This window comes from Mustela putorius, unplaced genomic scaffold, assembly GCF_011764305.1.
Source record: "Mustela putorius furo isolate JIRA1106 unplaced genomic scaffold, ASM1176430v1.1 tig00000056_pilon_pilon_pilon, whole genome shotgun sequence".
Classification (NCBI taxonomy): domain Eukaryota; kingdom Metazoa; phylum Chordata; class Mammalia; order Carnivora; family Mustelidae; genus Mustela; species Mustela putorius.
Genome location: NW_025421263.1, coordinates 1,164,796 through 1,187,708, shown reverse-complemented (window position 1 = coordinate 1,187,708; position 22,913 = coordinate 1,164,796). Strand labels below are relative to the sequence as shown.

Genomic DNA, 22,913 nt, shown 5'->3' with positions numbered 1-22,913 from the left:
CTTTTATTTGCTCTACTTTTCCCAGCTCCTTTAGGTGTAAGTTTAGGTTGTATATTTGAGATTTTTGTTTGCTGAGGAAGGCGTGTATTGCTATATACTTCCCTCTTAGGACCAACTTTGCTGCATCCCAAAGGTTTTGAAGTGTTGTGTTTTCATTCTCATTTGTTTCCATGTATATTTAAGTTCTCCTTTAATTTCCTGGTTGACACAGTCATTCTTTAGTAGAATGTTCTTTAGCCTCCATATATTTGTGGGCCTTCCAAATTTTTTCCTGTGGTTGACTTCAAGTTTTATAGCATTGTGGTCTGAAAATGTGCATGGTATGATCTCAATCTTTTTGTACCTGCAGAGACCTGATTTGTGACCCAGGTTGTGATCTATTCTGGAGAATGTTCCATGAGTACTTGAGAAGATTCTGCTGCTTTAAGATGAAATTCTCCGAGTAAATCTGTGAACTCCAACTGGCCCAGTGTGTCATTTAAATCTCTTGTTTTGTTTTTGATCTTCTGCTTTGATGATGTGTCCATAGGTCTGAGTGGGGTGTTAAGTCCCCTACTATTATTGTAGTATTATCAATGAGTTTCTTTCTTTCTTTTTAAAGATTTTATTCATTTATTAATGAGAGAGAGAGGAAAAAAAAAAAACCACAAGTGTAGGGAGGAGCATAGGGAGAGAGAGAGAGAGAAGCTGACTTCCTGCTGAGCAAGAAGCCTGACATGGGGATTGATCCCAGACCCAGAGATCATGACCTGAGCTGAAGGCAGATGCTTAACCCACTGAGCCACCCAGGCACCCCCATTCTGATATCCTTTGTCTTTTGATTGGAGCATTTAGTCCATTTATATTCAGAGTAATTCAACTATTCAAAATAGTTGGATGTTGTGTTCCAAGGACAAGGAAAGCTCAGTGTCTCCCCTACTACCCTGCCATCTTAACTCCAGTAATGATCTTTCTCTTTTAGTCTTTTTTTTTATTATTATAATTTTCTTATATCTACAAAAGTTGTAGTGCCTTCTCAAGTTAATTATAATGGCATTTTTCCCTTTCCCCTTGCTCAAGGTTTAGGATTCAGTATATCCAAATGGGAACTATGCTTTGCCTGGGAAGACCCTTATGGTCAGCAGGGTTGGACCATGAGAACCTGGCTGGCCCAAAACTCAGTTAGTGCTACTGTTGTGGATGGCATAATCAGGCTGAGGATTCCATTTGGTTGACTGACAGGACTGGGCAAGGAAAGTGACTTGGATGGTGAGGAACTGTGGCTTGGGGTGTAGGAGGTAGCTCACATGGTTAGGAGGTTGATCACAGATTGGAAATTAGATTAAATTATATTGAGGAAAATGAGAACCAGGTTTTCTCACTGTTGGATAAGAGAGTTATAAATATGGAAATAGAGAAACCTAAAGTCAGTTCTGTGGTAATGATCTACAATTGGAGATACGGGTATAAACTCATGATTTCAGATATAGATGAATAGATGGAAAGAAATAGGTATGGATTTATGGGCATATGTGCATGAGTTTACACATATATACTTCTTTGCACTGTCCATTGGGAGGGCCAAGAGACAATAACCTCTCAATAGCAGTAAGCCCATCTAGTACCCAGACCTTTGCTTTTAAAAGTCATTCTCGGGGCGCCTGGGTGGCTCAGTGGGTTAAGCCGCTGCCTTCGGCTCAGGTCATGATCTCAGAGTCCTGGGATCGAGCCCCGCATCGGGCTCTCTGCTCAGCAGGGGCGCCTGCTTCCTCCTCTCTCTCTGCCTGCCTCTCTACCTGCTTGTGATCTCTGTCTGTCAAATAAATAAATAAAATCTTAAAAAAAAAAAAAAGTCATTCTCCATTAAAATCAACCATGCCTCCTTCGAGAGATGGCTGTTTCCAGAATAGAGAAAGCACAGATGAGTCTGAAACATCTCACTGTGTCAGAAAGTAAGGACACACTTAAAGAATGATAGGAACACAACCAAAGACCTCACGAACCAGCTTGAATCTGGCAAACCCAAACAACAAACTAAACAACGGTGAGATTCTAATCCACTGAACAAAACTGAATCCACTAGTCCATACTGATATAAATGGTGATACATAAATAAATCAGGAAATAAGCTCATAAGTATAGCTGAATGCCAACTACTCAATGTAAAAGGTACGATTTGACATTCTTGACATTCAGGCAAGATCACTCAATGTATCTTCCTATAAAATACTTGTTACAGAGTTATTAATTTATTTATAAGTATAAGATACTTATTAGTTAACTTTAGAGTGGAGAAATCTAGAAAACACCTTTTTTTCCCTTCAAGTTTTTATTTAAATTCCAGTTAGTTAACATATAGTGTAACACTAGCTTCAGGTGGAGAATTTAGTGATTCTTCACTTACATACAGCACCCGGTGTTCATCATAAGTGCCCTCCTTGATACCCATCACCCATTTAGCCCATCCCCACCCACCTCCTCTCCAGTAACTCTCAGTTCTTGTTTATAGTTAAGAGTCTGTTTTCTAAGCAGCTCTTCCTGCCCATGGGTCCTGTCCCCGTGCTTTAATTAAAAAAAAAAAGTCTGTTTTCTAGTTTGCTTTTCTCTTTATTTTTTTTCCCTTTTGTTTGTTTGGTTTCTTAAATTCCACATGAGTTAAATCATATGGTATTTTTCATCTCTGACTTGATTTATTCCACTTAGCACAATACCCTCTAGCTCTTCCATATACATTGTTGGAATGGCAAGATAGCATACTTTTTGATGGCTGAGTAATATTCCAGTCTATAAGTAGACCACATCTTCTTTATCTTTTCATCAGTTGATGGACACTTGGGCCCTTTCCATAATTTGGCTATTTATGATAGCTGCTATAAATATTAGGGTGAATATGCCCCTTAAATCTGTATTTTTGTATCCTTTGGATAAATACCTAGTAGTTTATTTGTTGAATCATAGAGTACTTCTATTTTCAACTTTCTGAGGGAACTCCAGTACTGTTTTCCAGAGTGGCAGCACCTGTTTGCATTCCCATCAACAGTGCAAGAGGGTTCTCCTTTCTCTGCATCCTTGCCAACACCCGTTGTTTCCTATGTTGTTAATTTTAGCCATTCTGACAGGTATCTCATTATAGTTTTGATTTGTATTTCCTTAATGATTAGTGATGTTGAGCATCTTAGAAAACACCATCTTAATCAACTGATAACATATCATAGCACTGGGGCAAATCAACTGTGTACCTCCTGATACGAAGACAGTATTTTTATGTGGTATTCCTGAAAATGATGCGTACCTTGAATCTATTCATGAGATAACATCAGGTCAATCTAAATGGAGAGAAATTCTATTAAGTACTGATCTCTATTCTTAAAAACTGTCAAGGTCATAAAGATATGCAAGGATGCAGAAATATTCCATTTGAAGAAGAAAGAGACATGACAACTAAATATAGTACATGATACTGTGTTGGACTGTGGAGTTATAAATGATTTTGGGGAACAACTAGCAAAATCAAATTTGAAAAAATGGCAGATATCTTAGGGCAAAGATTTCTACAAGATTATCTGCAGCTGGGAGTTTTTCTGACAGTCTTCAAATATTTCAGATACTTTTTGTAAATCCCCTGGATTTGGCTTACTATCTCTTTTTCAATCTCCTGATGAGCCAAAATGGTCTAATTTCCTTTGAAATTAACTATAAATTATCTTTACCATTGGGGTGTCATCCGTAAAAATACACAAATAACCAATTAATTCAAAGCAGTGCTACAATCTAATTGCTAAAATTTTATTAAAAATAGATCTGTTCCACACAAAAATGCCCAATTAATTTCGACAAAGTTGCAAAAGCAATTCAACAGAGGAAGGACAGCTTATCAACAAATAATGCTGGAACAACTGGACATCTTTAGGCAAAAAAAGGGAACCCTGACCTAAACTAATACTTTATTAAAGAAATCAACTCAAAATACACCATGGACTCAAATGTAAAATTATAAACCTTCTAGAAAAGAACATAAAAGATAAACTTTGGGACCTAAAACTAGGCAAAATGGCTTGGCTTGGCTTAGACTTTATGACAAAAGCATGATCTGTAAGGGAAAGTTAATAAATTTGACTGCATAAAAATGAAAAACTCGGCTCTGGAAAAACCACTGTTGGAAGGATAAAAAGACAAATTATAGACCCTGAGAAATATTTGCAAATTATATATCTGACAAAGGCTTTGTATACAAAATATATAAAGAACTTCCAAATTCAGCAATAAAAAAGAAATAATACAAACGGAAAATGGGCAAAGGACACATATAGACCTTTCACCAAAGAAATTATTCAGATGGGAAATAAACATCTGAAAGGATTTCCAACATCATTAGTTCCCTGGATGAATCTCGATGACGATGACCACCACCACCACCATCACCACTACCACCACCAACAAAGTAGCTGTTATAGGTCAAATTGTGTCCCTCCAAAAAGATCAATTGAAGTCCTACTTCTAGTACTTCAGAATGTAACCTAATTTAGAAATAAGGTCTTTACAAATTTAATAAAGTCAAGATGAAATCATGACAACAGTCTCTCTTCAAATCTGACTAAAGTCCTTATAAAAAAGGAAATCTGGACACTAACAGGTGCAGAGGGAAGACAACAAGAAGACACATAGGGTGAAGATGGTCATGTGCCTAGGGTGATATGTATATAAAGCCAAGGAAGGCCAAGGATTGTTGGCAGGCACTAGAAGCTGGAAGAGGCAAGGAAGGATATTCCCCAGAGCTGACATAGCATGGCCCTTTGACACCTTGATTTCAGACCTCTAGCCCCCACAAGTGTGAAATGATAAATTTTTGCTGTTTCAAGCAATCTGGTTTTTGGTACTTTGTGCAGCTGGCCTAGGAAACAACACTGATATATATTGCATAGTTTCATTTGTGTAATGATCATGAAATAATGTAATTATAATGATGAAACCAGATTAGTACTGATGTCAGTTTCTTGGTTTGGGTGTTGTATTGGGTGCTGTATGGTGGCTATTGAGGGTAAGGGGTGTTAGTACAGGAGAGGGTGTACACTATATATTTCTTTGAAGTCTATTATGAATTTATAATTACTATGAATCTAAAAATTTAGAATAATTTTATTCAAAATAAAAGTTAGGGGGGTGCCTGGCTGGCCTAGTTAGTAGAGCAGGTAACTCTCGATCTTGGGATTGTAAGTTTGAGCCCCAGGCTGGGTGTAGAGATTAATTAAAAATTTTAAAAAGAGAATGGTCGAGTTTCATTCTTCTACATATAGCTGTCCAATTTTCCCAGCACCATTTATTGAAGAGACTGTCTTTTTTCCACTGTATATTTTTTTCCTGCTTTGTCAAATATTATTTGACCATAGAGTTGAAGGTCCATATCTGGGCTCTCTACTCTGTTCCACTGGTCTATGTGTCTGTTTTTATGCCAGTACCATGCTGTCTTGGTGAGACAGGAATCCATCAGAATCCTAGAGGAAAATATGCAGTAACCTCTTTGATATCAGCCACAGCAACTTCTTTTAAGATATGTCTCCAAAGGCAAAGGAAACAAAAGTGAAAATGAACTTTTGGGACTTCATCAAAATCAAAAGCTTCTGCACAGCAAAGGAAACAGTCAAGAAACAAAGAGGCAACCCATGGAATGGGAGAAGATATTCGCCAATGACAATACAGAAAAAAGGTTGATATCCAGGACCTATAAAGAACTTCTCAAACTCAACACACACAAAACAGATAATCATATCAAAAAATGGACAGAAGATATGAATAGACACTTCTCCAATGAAGACATACAAATGGCTATCAGACACATGAAAAAATGTTCATCATCACTAGCCATCAGGGAGATTCAAATTAAAACCACATTGAGATAACACCTTACATCAGTTAGAATGGACAAAATTAGCAAGACAGGAAACATCGTGTGTTGGAGAGATGTGGAGAAAGGGGAACCCTCTTAATCTGTTGGTGGGAATGCAAGTTGGCGTAGCCACTTTGGACAACAGTGTGGAGATTCCTCAAGAAATTAAAAATACAGCTTCCTTATGACCCTGCAATTGCACTACTGGGTATTTACCCCAAAGATACAGATGTATTGAAAAGAAGGGCCCTCTGTACCCCAATGTTTATAGCAGCAATGGCCACGGTCACCAAACTGTGGAAAGAACCAAGATGCCCTTCAACGGACGAATGGATAAGGAAGATGTGGTCCATATACACCATGGAGTATTATGCCTCCATCAGAAAGGACAAATACCCAACTTTTGTAGCAACATAGACAGGACTGGAAGAGATGATGCTGAGTGAAATAAGTCAAGCAGAGAGAGTCAATTATCATATGGTTTCACTTATTTGTGGAGCATAACAAATAACATGGAGGACATAGGGAGATGGAGAGGAGAAGGGATTTGAGGGAAATTGGAAGGGGAGGTGAACCATGAGAGACAATGGACTCTGAAAAACAACCTGAGGGTTTTGAAGGGCCAGGGGGTGGGAGGTTGGGGGAGCCAGGTGGTGGGTATTATGGAGAGCACAGATTGCATGGAGCACTGGGTGTGGTGCAAAAAACAATGAATTCTGTTACACTGAAAAGAAATTTAAAATAAAATTAAAAATTAAAAATTAAAAAAATAAGGAAATGTATCTAAACAGCTATGCTTGGTACAGAGTTATTTCATTTAGCTCACTGAATGGTGGCTGTTGTCATAACTGTTCATCAGTTATAGTGCCTGTGGAGAGATGTGGCAAGCAGAATATTTAGTAATATTAATAAATGGCAATTTGTTTCCTTTCACTGAAAAAAAATCTTAAAAAAAAAGTTAAATACAAAAAATATGTCTTTCACTTGCATGACTTAACCATTTGTATAATGAAAATACAACTGAATCTTCTTTGATAATTCAAGGTCTTGCAGTGACTCACTGTGCCATTCTTAAAGTCAATGTTGTCACTGTAGAATGTATACACTGTAGAATGTATACTTGAACACACAGTGCCCCTGGGACTTAGCTTATTTCAATTTCTCCCTGAGGAAGTTGGTTTCTGGTGATTCTCTGTTCCACAAACAAAATACAGAAGGTAGAAGATTTTAGTGCATTGAGGAATCTGTTCCATTGTGTTCCAAGCACCTACACATCCTAAGTACCACCAATTCTTTAGTACATACACCCACTGAAACCCATACTTGCTGGCAGGCTGCACCTAGGCTAATGGAAGCATATTTCTTGGCAGAGAACTTGGGGCAGGAGGTTATCAGTGTTTTCAACCAGTCCCAATGCAGGGTTCCTTCAACCAGTGAGGCAGATGATCTGCAGTTTTTTTTTCTCTGTCCTAGGGCGCCCATCCACTGGGGCTATTGTCGAGACTAGAAATGGTATATCTGACACCTGTTTTTTATTTTCCATGTCTGCTATCAGCTGGGGCTTTGAGCAACTGAGGCTCTGTGGACAGGAACATGGGGTATATTGCCTCTGAGGACAGTTATCTGCAGAGTAAATGGCAGCTGCAGAGCCTGATTACAGCCCTACAACCTGGAATGTGTGTTAGAATAACAGGAATATGGCAGATGCCAAGCATGTCTTAACAAACTGAGCGTTCTGCAGATGGTGGGTGGGGGAGTTCGCAGTCAGCCTTCACTTCACTTCAGGGTTGGAAGGTAAGAGACACATCAGGTGCCTGGACCTCATCATCACTGTGGGCCTGTCCCTGACCCAAATTCTTGGATGGCTCACAGGAAGCACTGTGACTAACTAACGTTAATCACTCTTATTCCTTAGGAGAGGTACAAATTCACTAAAAGGTGAACAGAGAAAAGGAAAATGAGGTTTGAACAATGGGATGTTTTGTATACTGCAGGTGAGATTTGCATGGAGTTAAGGTTAACCAGAGGTTTCTTTCTGGAAGAACTTATACCATATGTTCAGCTTGCCAAAAACATCCCTTTCTCTTGTCTACTTCTTGCTGATTTTGAGTGGGAAGGCAGCCAACAGGCAGCTCCTCTAGGCTGCAGCTCCCCAGCACTGCTGAGACCTCCCCGGGGTTACAGGGCTTCCTTTCCCTATTGATGGCTCAGAGCTGTTGGACAGTTCTAACAGGGGCTAAGCTCAACCCCAAGACTCCTTCTTCCACCTCCTTTCTTTCCTTTCTATAATCTGTGTGCCAGAAAAGAACTCACAGTGTTGGGCTGAGAACCTTTCACATGAGCTATGCCTAAGTTTTTCATACATAGTACTTACCACAGTGGCTGGCAGGCTGCACCTGCACAAGGAATGGATTAATTGCCTCAGCATGGATCACACATAAATGGATTTTTAAAATGCTTTTCTATCTTAGCACTCCATTAATTTCTATGAGAGGTTATCCTTTAATAAATTTTATAACACCTTATCAGAGAGAGAAAGGAAGAGGGATTGATTACCTGTGGTCTCTGATAAATCACTCTGGCATAGAAACTGCAACGGGTACTAAGATCACTAGTCTGGAAAGGCATTGGAAATGATTAGAACATCACAAAAAGCATAAAAATACAGTAAGAATAAGTAAAGACCCTGTTAGAAACACAGATGTTACCTGGAGAATTTCTTTTAAGAAGCGGGGAACTGGAGGCTGGTAAAGTTTAGAAATGGGGTCTTCTTCAATTATATCAATTTGCCCCACATTTGGATGAGCAGTAAGGATGTAACAGAAGCTAGGAGGAGGCATGTGATTTTTTACCTGTTTAAATTTAAGGCAACGATAGAACATAAATATGCTAGTAAAAGATTTAAATATACTATTAAAATCTACTCTTTAATATATAGACATTTATTCACAGATGCATTCTTTTTATCTGAAAGGTTGTATAAGAAATAGATTATGTTGTTTATATCTATGACCAAGCATTAGAACTTTATGAATTAACTTCTTGAATTTACTATGGATTCAAGACTTCATTTAAAAATTTCATTCTTCAGAGTATTCTTTTTTTTTTTTTTAAGATTTTATTTATTTATTTGACAGAGAGAGAAGTCACAAGTGGGGAAAGCAGGCTCCCTGCTGAGCAGAGAGCCAGATGAGGGCTCCATCCCAGGACCCTGAGATCATGACCTGAGCCGAAGGCAGAGGCTTAACCCACTGAGTCATCCAGGCACCCCCAGAAAATATTTAGAAACTTTTTCTTCTTAAATAATCTAGAATTTGGCATTTTTGACAACTATTTTCTTGGTCTAGCACTATACAAAAGTCATAGTTCCAGCAGTCTGCTAGGAAGTCAGCTACCACATAAACAAGATGGCTCCCTGTTTTTAGCTTTGGGAGCTGGGGCCCAAAGTAGCTGCTGCTCAGTCTGCCGGATAAAACTCAGGATGGAGAAGAAGGGACAAATTTTGATCAGTTTTGCTACATGTGAGCAACTACCATCGACAATTTGATGCTGCAGAAAAATGGAAATCCCTGGCTCACCTGGTGGTTGAAAGAATATCCATGGACTTTATTTATTAGGTTATGAGTTTGTGCTCTATCTGGTAATTGAGGCTTGGTTCTAATAGTGATTGGGAGGTGATGGGGAAAACATCCTGTGTCTTAATTAGGATGAGGCTAAGACCCTAATTGTTGCAATGGTATGTAATGGCTGTGGTTTAAAAACAGCAGTAAATTAACCTCAAGAATGGGGAGTATGGCACAAGTAGAGAAAGCAGCCAGAGTTTGGACTATAGAGTGAGGTGAGCAAGTCTGAATCTCTGTCCTCCTGACTCACAGTCACTAGACCTATCCTTTTCAGGGATGTGGACTAGGGGTAGGGCCTGGCTCAGCAACTGGCATAGAGCAGGCAGTGACCAGGGAAAGCTCTTTAGATGCTGGCTTACCTCTTCACAGGCTTGGCCATGACCAGGTGCTTTCAGGGGCATCACTGGAGGCCACAGGGTATCGATCAAATTGAAAAGCCCTGCTGTCCTGGAAAAAGAAAAGATGTTGTCGATAGTATTCACTTAAGCGCTTCTTTATGACCTGGTCCTATGCAGTTTTGCTTAACAGACACCATCCCTAATGCCAGGGAGATACCATTCAGCATCCCTGTTGATTCAGATGGGGAAGAGAGGGTCACACAGATGAACAGGTCTTTGAAACTGCACAAGAACAGAAAGGATATTGTTCATTAAATTATGATATATCTCCCAATGAAGTATTATACAGCCATTGAAATGGTTACATAGAAAATATTTAAAGACATGGAAAAATGGTTCTGATACTTTGTTAAGTGAAAAGCCAGCAACAAATTACAATGTTTTTATGTATATTTCTATACATGTACCTCCATGTAATAAGCCAAAGGAAAAGAAGACTGAAAGATACAAAAATGATTTTAGTGGGTTTCTGAGCAGAGCTCAGAAGTGATAGTTACTTTCCTCATTAGGCTTTTATGTGTTTCCTATCTTTTTCCAAAACAGGTATGTGTTACTCAGATAAAAAGAAAGTTATCTATTTATCAAATTATCTAAAATAAAGAATACAGCCAGACAAAAAAGGACATATATTTTTATTACACTCATGAAATTCCTAGAGGAGTCAAATTCACAGAGACAGAAAGTACAATGGCGGTTGCTAGGGACTGAGGGATGGGAAATGGACAGTTAGTGTTGAATGGTTTGGAGTTTTAGTTTGGGAAGATGGAAACTTTCTAGAGATGGATGAGGGTGATGGATGTACAATAGTGTGAATGCACTCAATGCCTCTAAAAATGGTTAAGGTGGAAAATTTTATATTATGTCCATTTTACCACAATAAAAAAATCCCGTTTTAGTTGCTATGAGTGTGTATCATTCATGCATAAGTCACAACGGCTTCTTAGATTTTGCTCTAAGTTTCAACAATGTTAGTATATAATATGTTAGTTACTTTTTAAAAAGCTTGTGTCCCTAATAACTAACGTGACATATTACTTCTTCAGTGTTTAATAGCAAGTACTGTTTTAGGGGCTATGGATCTAGCAGTTAACGCACCTGAGCAACTCAGAACCTGCAAATCATGTACTCGAGCAAGACTCAAGCACTTTCCCACCTCCTTTTCATTTCTTACACCAATTACAACAGAAAAAGCCCACACAGAGTGTGGCCTGTGATAGACACCCAGCTCAATATCATTGCTGTGAATTTTCAGGTTCTGGGTCAAAATCAAGCACAAAAAATAAGCAAAGGCAGGAAATCACATGCCAAAAAAGGAATGCCAAGTGAAAATTCATTCTCTCTCTCGGTTATTTCTGAGAAGTAGGCTGCTGCCGCTACTTGTATGAGTGATGGACAGGGCTGTGAGTGACCAGGGCTGACTAAGGTCAGGAAAGGCTGTCAGAGAAGGCTCAGAGGAGAGGTGCCCTTCCCCAAGACTAAGGAACTGGGTGGGCCCACTGTGCCTCTGGGTGAGGCAGAGGAAGAGGGAGAGGGGCAACAGGACATGGACTGTCCACTTGCTCCCTGTCTGCCATGTGCCCAGGACTTCCTGTTCCAGGTTTGGCTGCTTTCTTTTCACTGAGCATGCCTCCTGGCTCCTGTTTCTCTGCCATCCCCACACTGTTTGATGTGAGCTCCCCAGGGGATGGGCATGGATTTATCCCAGTTATTTATTTCTACTGCTGCAGAGAAGAGCCCAGTTCATACGAAGTGGTCAAAAAGACTTGGTGAATGAATCACTGATACCCACAAGCACCTACATACTTCATTGCAGAAATCAGACCTAGCACCTTTGATATGCTCATTTCCTATTTATAAGTCTGAGAAATGCAATGTTCGGTGATAGACTAATTTTCTTTTATTTTTTTTAATTTTTTATTTATTTTCAGCATAACAGTATTCATTATTTTAGCACCACACCCAGTGCTCCATGCAATCCGTGCCCTCCATAATACCCACCACCTAGTACCCCAACCTCAGAGTCCATAGTCTCTCATGGTTCACCTCCCCTTCCAATTTCCCCCAACTCCCTTCTCCTCTCTAACTCCTCTTGTCCTCCATGCTATTTTTTATGCTCCACAAATAAGTGAAACCATTTAATTGACTCTCTCTGCTTGACTTATTTCACTCAGCATCATCTCTTCCAGTCCTGTCTATGTTGCTACAAAAGTTGGGTATTTGTCCTTTCTGATGGAGGCATAATATTCCATGGTGTATATGGACCACATCTTCCTTATCCATTCGTCCGTTGAAGGGCATCTTGGTTCTTTCCACAGTTTGGTGACCGTGGCCATTGCTGCTATAAACATTGGGGTACAGAGGGCCCTTCTTTTCACTACATCTGTATCTTTGGAGTAAATACCCAGTAATGAAATTGCAGGGTCATAAGGAAGCTGTATTTTTAATTTCTTGAGGAATCTCCACACTGTTCTCCAAAGAGGCTGTACCAACTTGCATTCCCACCAACAGTGGGAGAGGGTTCCCCTTTCTCCACATCCCCTCCAACACATGTTGTTTCCTGTCTTGCTAAATTTGGCCATTCTAACTGGTGTAAGGTGTTATCTCAATGTGGCTTTAATTTGAATCTCCCTGATGGGTAGTGATGATGAACATTTTTTCATGTGTCTGATAGCCATTTGTATGTCTTCATTGGAGAAGTGTGTATTCAAATATTCTGCCCATTTTTGATATGATTGTCTGTTTTGAGTTTGAGGAGTTCTTTATAGGTCCTGGATATCAACCTTTTTTCTGTACTGTCATTTGCAAATATCTTCTCCCATTCCGTGGGTTGCCTCTTTGTTTTCTTGACTGTTTCTTTTGCTGTGCAGAAGCTTTTGATTTTGATGAAGTCCTTTGCCTTTGGAGACATATCTTGAAAGAAGTTGGTGTGGCTGATATAGAAGAGGTTACTGCCTATGTTCTCCACTAGGATTCTGATGGATTCCTGTCTCACGTTGAGGTCTTTTATCCATTTCGAGTTTATCTTTCTGTACAGTGTAAGAGAATGGTCGAGTTTCATTCTTCTACATATAGCTGCCCAGTTTTCCCAGCACCATTTATTGAAGAGACTGTCTTTTTTCCACTGTATATTTTTTCCCGTTTTGTCAAAGATTATTTGCCCATAGAGTTGAGGGTCCATATCTGGGCTCTCTACTCTGTTCCACTGGTTTATGTGTGTTTTTATGCCTATACCATGCTGTCTTGGTGATCACAGCTTTGTAGTAAAGCTTGAAATCAGGTAACATGATGCCCCCCATTTTATTTTTGTTTTTCAACATTTCCTTAGTGATTCGGGGTTTCTTCTGATTCCATACAAATTTTTGGATTATTTGCTCCAGCTCTTTGAAGAATACCGGTGGAAATTTGATCGGAATGGCATTAAAAGTATAGATTGTTCTGGGCGGTATAGACATTTTAACAATGTTTATTCTTCCGATCCAGGAGGAGATCTTAACACGCCTCTCTCAGAAATAGACAGATCATCGAAGCAGAAAATCAATAAAGAAACAAGAGCAGTGAATGACACATCGGACCAGATGGACCTCATAGATATATACAGAACATTCCACCCTAAAACAACAGAATACTCATTCTTCTCAAGTGCACATGGAACCTTCTCCAGGATAGACCACATACTGGGTCACAAATCAGGACTCAACCGATACCAAAAGACAGATTATTCCCTGCATATTCTCAGATCACAATTTTTTGAAACTGGAGCTCAATCACAAGGAAAAGTTCTGAAGGAACTCAAACACCTGGAAGCTAAAGACCACCATGCTTAAGAATGCTTGGATCAACCAGGAGATCAAAGAAGAACTGAAACAATTCATGGAAACCAATGAGAATGAAGACACTTCAGTCCAAAACCTATGGGATACAGCAAAGGTGGTCCTAAGGGGGAAATACATAGCCATCCAAGCCTCTCTCAAAAAGACTGAAAAATCCAGAATACAGCAGCTGTCTCTACACCTTAAAGAACTGGAGAATCAACAACAAATCAAACCAACTCCACACATAAGAAGGGAAATAATCAAGATTAGAGCTGAGATCAATGAGGTAGAAACCAGAGATACAGTAGAACGTATTAATGAAACTAGAAGCTGGTTTTTTTAAAAGAATCAATAAGATTGATAAACTATTGGCCACACTAATCCAAAAGAGAGAAAGCCCAAACTCATAAAATTATGAATGAAAAGGGAGAGATCACAACTAATACCAAGGAAGTAGAAACAATCATCAGAAGTTATTATCAACAGTTATATGCCAATAAGCTAAGCAACCTAGATGAAATGGGTGCACTCCTGGAAAACTATAAACTCCCAAAATTGAACCAGGAAGAAACTGACAACCTGAATAGACCGAAATCTAGTAACAAGATTGAAGCAGTGATCAAAAACCTCCCAAAAAACAAGAGCCCAGGACCTGATGGATTCCCTGGGGAATTCTACCAAACTTTCAAAGAAGAAATAACACCTATTCTCCTGAAGCTGTTTCAAAAAATTGAAGCAGAAGGAAAACTTCCAGACTCTTTCTATGAAGCCAGCATTACCCTGATCTCCAAAGCAGGCAAAGACCCTACCAAAAAGGATAATTTCAGACCAATATCACTGATGAATATGGATGCTAAGATTCTCAACAAGATCCTAGCAAACAGGATCCAAGAGCTCATTCAAAAGATTATCCACCGGGGCACCTGGGTGGCTCAGTGGGTTGAGCCTTTGCCTTTGGCTCGGGTCATGGTCTCAGGGTTCTGGGATCGAGCCCCACATCGAGCCCCACATTGGGCTCTCTGCTCAGATGGGAGTCTGCTTCCACCCCCTCTCTCTGCCTGCCTCTCTGCTCACTTGTGAATTCTCTCACTCTCTGTCAAATAAATTAATTAATTAAAAAAAAAAAAAGATTATCCATCATGACCAGATGGGATTCATCCCTGGGCTACAAGGATGGTTCAACATTCGCAAATCAATCAATGTGATAGAACAAATTAATAAGCGAAGAGAGAAGAACCACATGGTCCTCTCAATTGATGCAGAAAAAGCATTTGACAAAATCCAGCATCCGTTCCTTATTAAAACGCTTCAAAGTTATAGGGATAGAGGGAACATTCCTGAACTTCATCAAATCTATCTATGAAAGACCCACAGCAAATATCATCCTCAATGGGAAAAAGCTTGCAGCCTTCCCACTGAGATCAGGAACACGATAAGGATGCCCACTCTCACCACTCTTGTTCAACATAGTATTAGAAGTCCTAGCAACAGCAATCGGACAACAAAGGGAAATAAAAGGTATCCAAATTGGCAATGAAGAAGTCAAACTCTCTCTCTTCGCAGATGACATGATTCTTTATATGGAAAACCCAAAAGACTCCATCCCCAAACTACTAGAACTCATACAGCAATTCAGCAACATGGCAGGATACAAAGTCAATGTACAGAAACCAGTGGCTTTCTTATACACTAACAATGAAAATACAGAAAGGGAAATTAGGGAATCAATTCCATTTACTATAGCAGCAAGAACCATAAGATACCTGGGAATAAACCTAACCAAAGAGGTAAAGGATCTGTATTAGAGGAACTACAGAAAACTCATGAAAGAAATTGAAGAAGACACAAAAAGATGGAAGACCTCTCCAGACTAATTTTTTAAACCAATAAATAACCCGTTTCTCACCTTAGACCTAACTAAATTTCTAAGACAATGCTAGGACTTTACTCAAGCCCGTTGTTTAAGAGGGTATGGGTGTAGCATGGGCCTTGGAGTCAGACTTGGGTCTCACTCTAGCTCTGCCTGTTATGTATTGTGACAACCTAGATGAAATGGGTGCACTCCTGGAAAACTATAAACTTCCACCTAAAGAAGCTGCATGCATATACAGCATCTATGTGGGTTTCTATGCTCAGAATAAGTAAGTACTCGATACATGCTTCTGTTGTTTGGAGTCCCATAAACTCCATGATGACAGGGTTCTGTGGTCAGTTAGGGTTGCCCTGTGCAGCATATCTGTGGCTTAGGAGGACACACTGGAATGGCAGATTCTGGAAAACTTTGTGTAAAAGACACATGTAAAATCTGGACCAACGGAAGGTTTTTTGATTTATATCCATGAAATCCTTTTTGGCGTAATCACTATTAATAATATCCCAAGAAATCAGTGTTCCCTCGTAATTTTCTTTGAGAAGTGCTGTACTATGAACATAGCCTTAGAAAAGCTCTATTTGAATTCAATGATGCTAATTTAGAGGATGCTATTGGCTAATTTTAAAAGTTTGGACTGGTTACAAGTTTATATTTTATTTATTTATTTATTTATTTTTAAAGATTTTATTTATTTATTTGACAGAGAGAGATCACAAGTAGGCAGAGAGGCAGGCAGGGAGAGGAGGAAGCAGACTCACTGCTGAGCAGAGAGCCCGATGCGGGACTCGATCCCAGGACCCTGAGATCATGACCTGAGCTGAAGGCAGCGGCTTAACCCACTGAGCCACCCAGGCGCCCACAAGTTTATATTTTAATGTAGACTCTTAGGAATAGGACCCCTATGCATTAAATAAAAAGCATTGTCTTATAATAAATCAGCTTCTCTCCTGTTTTGGAAAATACATATGATTCAGATGGCTGCTGCTGCTCTGTGAACTAGAACTTTCCTCTCGGGCAGCACACACATTCCTCTAAATGAGTCTAGCCTCTAACTGGGACAGACTTTGTGCTGAAGCTGACTTTTGGCACAGTTAGAGTGTATTGTTTTTCCCCAGGTCAGTTCATTCCTTACTACTCATTTTTGCATAAGCTTTCACTTTGTTGCATAGGAAACTCATTCTTTCTAAAAAGCCATAGCTTTAAAATGTTTAAAACAACAAACAAGCTGCCTCACAGGGCAGAGGCCACCAAAAGTTTCTATTTTAATTTTTTAAAAAGTTTACAAAATAAACTTTTAATCAAAATAGAGGGAGAAAAAGGACATATAAAGTCATTATATTTATAAATATCATTTAAAAATCTGAAAACATCATTTTGCCAGAATAAACTTCTTAGGATATATCCTAATTTATAGATTGCATAAAGTGATTCTGCAGAAAAATTTGGGTCACATCTCAGAAAATTAGGCAGCTTCTATATTTTTATTTATAGTAACAGATGTACCTTTTAAATGGGAAGACATCAAGATACATGCACATATTAAAATTATAATTACCAAACTGCACACTTAAAATACATTTTATGCATTTTGTTATGCCTATTTTACCAGAGTAAAAAATTGTATTTGCCACAAAAAATGAGTAGTATTTAGATTGGGGTCTCTGGGGACTGTTGAAAGGGGTATACTCCCTTCTGTGTGAGATGTGATGCAATATGAACACCTCGAATTCTTTACCATAGTAACATAGAAGGTGGTATAAACCCCATTTTAAAAATTGAAATATGTTGCAAATGAAAAAATTCATACTTTTCAAGTATACAGTGCACTGATTTTTAGTGTATTCATAGAGTTGTGCAACTTTCACCACTACTTTCAGAATGTTTTATCATGCCAATATTACACTCCCTGCTGTGCCCATCTGCAGTCACTCTTGCTACTGTTTTTTATGAACTAGTTGTTTTTATGAACACTGTAAATAAATGGAATAATATAATATGTGGTCTTAATATCTGCTTCTTTCACTGAGCATGATTTTTTAAAGGTTAGACCATGTTATTGCATGTGTCAGTACTATATTCTTTTTTTTTGGTTGAGTAATATTCCATGGTATGGATATTATCATTCATCAGTTTGTGGACATTTGGGTTATTTCCACCTCTCAGCTGTCATGAAAACTGCCTCTACGAACATCCATGTACAAGTTTCTGTGTGAACATACATTTTCAGTTCTCTTGGGTAGATAACCTAGGAGTGATTTGCTGGGTTATACAGTTATTCTGTGTTTAACTTTTTGAGAAACTGCCAAACTGCTGTATGCAGTGCTGTGCCATTTTACATTCCCAACAATGTATGGGGTTATAAATCCAATTTTGCTTGCAAGTTAAATACATATATTTTTTAAAATATGGAAACATGAGGGGTGCCTGGGTGGCTCAGTGGGTTAAGCCTCTGCGTTCAGCTCAGGTCATGATCTCAGAGTTCTGGGATCAAGCCCCACATCGGGCTCTCTGCTCGGCAGGGAGCCTGCTTCTCCCCCTCTCTCTGCCTGTCTCTCTGCCTACTTGTGATCCCTCTCTCTCTCTGTCAAATAAATAGATAAAATATTTTTAAAAAATTGGAAACATGAAACTTTATATCTGGAAGGATTTATAAAAGAACTCTTAGTACTTTTTTTTCCCTATATTCACTTTTATGCCTTTTGGACACTCTAAAATTTTAACAAGAACATATAATACTTTTACTACCCATTTTGAAAACCAAAAAGTTAGGGGTCTGTTAGAACAATGGTAACCACTGGGGAGAAGCATCTTAGAGTGAGAAGAGGATCCTTTTTAGTCACACACAGGTTTGGTCTAAGCCTAGCTGTGACCTCCCTCCATGGGAGCCCCACATGGGGCTGTGGACATGTTTCCAGGATGGTTGTGGGGACTAGAGAGAATGTAATTTTTGTGCCTGAGTGTGGCATAAATGGCAACTGCTATTGCTATTATTGGTATCTTTTCGTACTTTCAAATAAACTCCCAAAAAAGTAATATTATGTAATTCACAGTTATTTAGCTATTACTGCTTTTTAAACTATTTAATCAATAAATCACTTGACTTTTTAAAAACTTAATTTGAACTAACTATAGATTCACAGAAACTTGTAAAGATAGTAGAGAGATCCTATGTAGCCATCACTTTCTTATAGTCTAGTTGTATAAAGTACTAGTATAGAATAAGCTAGTGATAAAACTACTCAAAATGCAAAGTATACTCTTTTCAAAGACACTCCTGTGACCAACAGCATAAGCAGGATGTGGGCTCAGAGATTTCCTTTAAATGGTTTTCAACTCAGGGCACCTGGGTGGCTCAGTCAGTTAAGTGTCTGCCGTTGGCTCAGGTCTTGATCCCAGGTTCCTGGGATCCAACCCCCCAGTGACTGCCTGCTCAGTGGGGGAAATTTGCTTCTCCCTCTCCCTCAGCTCTTGTTCTCTTTTTCTTGCTCTCTCTCTCAAATAAATAAACAAAATCTTTTAAAAAATGTTTTTCAACTCTTCCTTTCTTTCTAATAAGAGTTACAGGGGTAGCAGACCGACTTGAGGGCATCTCCAGAAAAAGCCTCATTAATTTGGCATAAGAATCTGAAATGGTATCAACACTCAGATGCCTCTCCTGGTGTTAAAAATACTCAAGGTGCCCCATCCTAGGACAAGAATATGGTACACGGAACTGAATAAGCTATGCATGCTCAGAAAACACCAAATGGGCATATTATCACTTAAAGAACTTTGGGCTGAGAACAGCAGCTTCCCTGCCATTTGAAACAATGCTGTTTATATATTTTTACATGAATTTTGTAAATTCTTGGTGTAACAAATGATCGACTTCCTCTGGTCTTATTATATTCAGTCTTATTTATCTTGACTAGTAGATAATTAATGTCATTTGGAAAACCAACTACTCAAGTAAGGGAAACTAAGACATTCAGAGTCTCCAGCCCACTGGAAGAAGGTAGAGGTGGCAAGTTTCTCCCTCTGCATACTAGATTAACTGATACTACCTGCTTGCTTGACCTGTTTTCTGAGTTATTTTCGGGGTTGTGTTCCTCATCTGATATTGTATTATCTAACTACTCCTCCCAAGTCTTCACTGGGTAATCTAACACTGTCTGAATCATTTTCTTTTGGGTGTGGACAGAGTGGAATTTGCTCCAGGAGATTTGAGCCACAATGGTGCTGTCAACTATAATAGGAAGGGAAGATGTAAGGAAGCAACCTTTCCACTGAGTTAGTTCATACTCAGATCTTTTTAAAAATTTTTTTTTAAAGTCAAGCAGCATGTATCTGGGGTATAAAATGTTCCTAAAATTGGCCATGTAGTTGGTAATTTCTCCATACTTACCATGACAGTAGTACTTAGAACTCTGCAACCCAGATTATCTGAAAAATGGAAAACTCTGGAGTTACGTTTCTCAAAGTGGGACTTTGTGAGCCCTGGAGGTCCCTGACACCTTTTTTGGTGGCCTACAAGGCCAGAACTATTTTCTAGGACTTTATTTTCCTTTTTCATGAGTACACTGTAGAGATTTCCAGAGGCCACAGGATGCATGACACTATAACAGTTTGAATGCACAACAGAAAAGATACTCCACTATCTTCTATTCAGCCAGACATTAAAGAGATCAGCAAAACATAAAACAATACTACTCTTCTCATTAAAGTGGTTTTGTTTTAGAAAATATTTTTCATAAAAATACTATTTATGTTATTATTTAATGGGTTTATTATTGGGATTTTTAGGTGAGCTAATAAATATATATTTTTTCAGTTTTAATTTCAAATATGCTAAGTATTTTTTATAGACTCTTTTTTAAAAGACCTTATTTTTTTGGAGAGAAAGCCTGTCAGCACAACGTGGGAAGGGGCAGAGGGAGAAGCAGACTCCCCGGTGAGCAGGAGTCCATCGTGGGGCTCCATCCCAGGACCCTGAGATCATGACCTGAGCCAAAGGCAGATGCTTAACTCATTGAGGCACTAGGTACCCCTCAAATACAGTAAGTATTAATCAATGTAACCCACATTTAAAAAACTCTCCTTGGGTTCTCCTTAATTTTGAAGAGTATAAAGGGCTTCTACAACCAAGAAGTTAGAACTGTTCTTTAAGCCTTAATGTTGCTTAAGACTGACTCCACCATGTTCCCTTCATATCTGTCTGTCAGCCTCTATGCACTGGATGATGGCCACCTGCTATTAAAAGACATACGCTGTGCATCTTCTTTCACCCAGCACTGGCTCTACATGCCTGAACGCCTACTCATCAGAAGACAACAAGCTAAAGAAAAAAAAAAAAAGAAGATAACAGGCTTCAAACATTTCTGTTAAGTTCTATGTTTAGATATAATCACAGTGCAATCTAAGAAATAATATCTTCCTTATTCCTGAATCATTACTAATAGTGTTCAACTTAGACAGGAATATTATTTTCAGTTGTAAAGATAACTTTCTACTCTTTGTAAAATTAGGTCAATGCATCTGGTTACTTGTAAATAATATATTAATTCTCATCACTTTATACTTTCTTGTGACACAACACTCAAAAAGAATATAGTAGTTCTAGAAGCAGGCCAATTGGCAGTGTTGAGAAAAACCCATGGGGATCCTAAGAAAAATGTCTCCTGGGGATGAAAACAGTTGGGGGGTGCACACTTGCTCATCCAAGAGAAGAGGCCCACCTCTAGGAATTTCCTGCACTCCCACTGTGAATGCCTTTGTCAGTATCTAAGATAACAGCAGAGGTGCCTCATATGTAGGTGTTCAAAACCACTCCAGGAATCCTGTAAAGGCAACAAATCCTCTTTTCTATTAAGGTATTCCCTCTTGAAAATCCACATATAAGCATAATAATTACAACTACTGAATAATTACTTGGTAATTTTATTATGGGCCAAGTACTCTTTTTGGCATTTTACTTATATTAAGTTTCATTACAACCCTGCACTTTAAATGATTTGCTCAAGGTTACCCTTTCTAGTAATACATGGTAGTTTAGACTTAGGTAAAAAGAAAGTATATCTTCAGAGGCCTTATAGCCAGCATGTGCCCTCCACTGCCCACAGCCAGGTGCCTGTGATCTTGCAGGGCTGGCTCCCTTTCTTCCAGTGTTGCTACCTCCTACAGAGGGTCCATGCCACACCCATACCATGCCATGGGAGAGCACAGAAGTTCTCAGGTCCACAAAAACAGTTTGGCCCTGACCCAAGAAGCAAGAGGGTGAAGCCAACTCCATATCAAACCACTCCATCAGGATCTGGTGACATTTTAAAACTTTCTCATGACTGGTATCATCTGAGTCAAAGTTATCTTAACATAGGTATCACAACACCTCTGCAGATCCTGGCAGTCAGAATGGTAATAGGAGAGCCCCAAGAGAGCTATGTTGGAGAGCAGCTGGGCATACTCTCATGGGCAGAGCCCTTTGGCCTGTTCTGGAAAGGTTGTACTGGAGAGATTGGGAGGAAGGATGTGTGCACACATGCTTGGGGACACAGGTCTCATTACCAAGGCACTTCTCTAGTAGGCGTGAATGAGAGTCTCGAGAGAAAAAAAGTGAAACTAAAGAATCAACGAAGCATAGAAAGAAATTTTTTGAAGTAGCTAGGTGAGGGGCACCTGGGTGGCTCCGTTGGTTAAGCATCTGGCTCTGGCTCAGGTCATGATCTCAGTGTCCTGGGATCAAGTCCCGCATGTGCTCCCTGCTGAGCCTGCTAAGACTCCCAGCTTCTCCCTCTCCTGCTCCTCCCGCTTGTGCTCTCTCCCTCTGTCTTCCCTTTGAGAATTTTTCATAAGCCTTGACTTTCCTTTTTAGAAACCTATGGTTTCTAATTTTCTTCTGTCTAATCACACTTGTTTGTTTAATTAATCTAGTATCAGACTCTGCTAGTCATAAATACAGTTTTAACATAATTTAAGAAGAAAAAAGACTGTCTTCCAGAAGGCAGCTTATGTCCCTTTATGTCATATTCGTTATACTCAAAAGAGAACTTTTACGAATTAAATAAGATTTTGTCACGAAATTGAAATATATTTCCTTCAAAAAGGGTTTGGTCTACTAAAGAAAACACTACTAGATGGCCCAGGAGTTCCTTAACAAATTGATAGGAGCCATAGAAACCTTGAGATCCTAATAAGATTAGATAGCCAGTGATTTAAAATGTATCATTACGCTGGTGAGAAGGTAACCTGGGGCAGTCACTTCGGAAAACAGTTTGGCAGCAACCCAGCAATCCTGATCCTGTGACTCTACCCTAGGGAACTGAGCACTTATGTCCATGCAAAAATTGTATATGCGTGTTCACAGCAGTT

At 39.1% G+C, this 22,913-nt stretch overlaps 1 protein-coding gene across 4 annotated transcripts in view; it reads right to left on the bottom strand.

The window, feature by feature from the left end:
* Positions 1-22,913, bottom strand: part of SPIDR (scaffold protein involved in DNA repair) — a 603,350-nt gene that overhangs the window by 27,269 nt on the left and 553,168 nt on the right. For all 4 annotated transcript variants that reach the window (XM_045081470.1, XM_045081547.1, XM_045081503.1 and 1 more), the window contains exons 12-14: positions 9,846-9,933; positions 8,572-8,715; positions 8,420-8,479 (exon numbers count right to left, since the gene is read on the bottom strand). In XM_045081470.1, the coding sequence (XP_044937405.1) occupies positions 8,420-8,479; positions 8,572-8,715; positions 9,846-9,933 (292 nt within the window). The remainder of the gene's footprint in view (positions 1-8,419; positions 8,480-8,571; positions 8,716-9,845; positions 9,934-22,913) is intronic.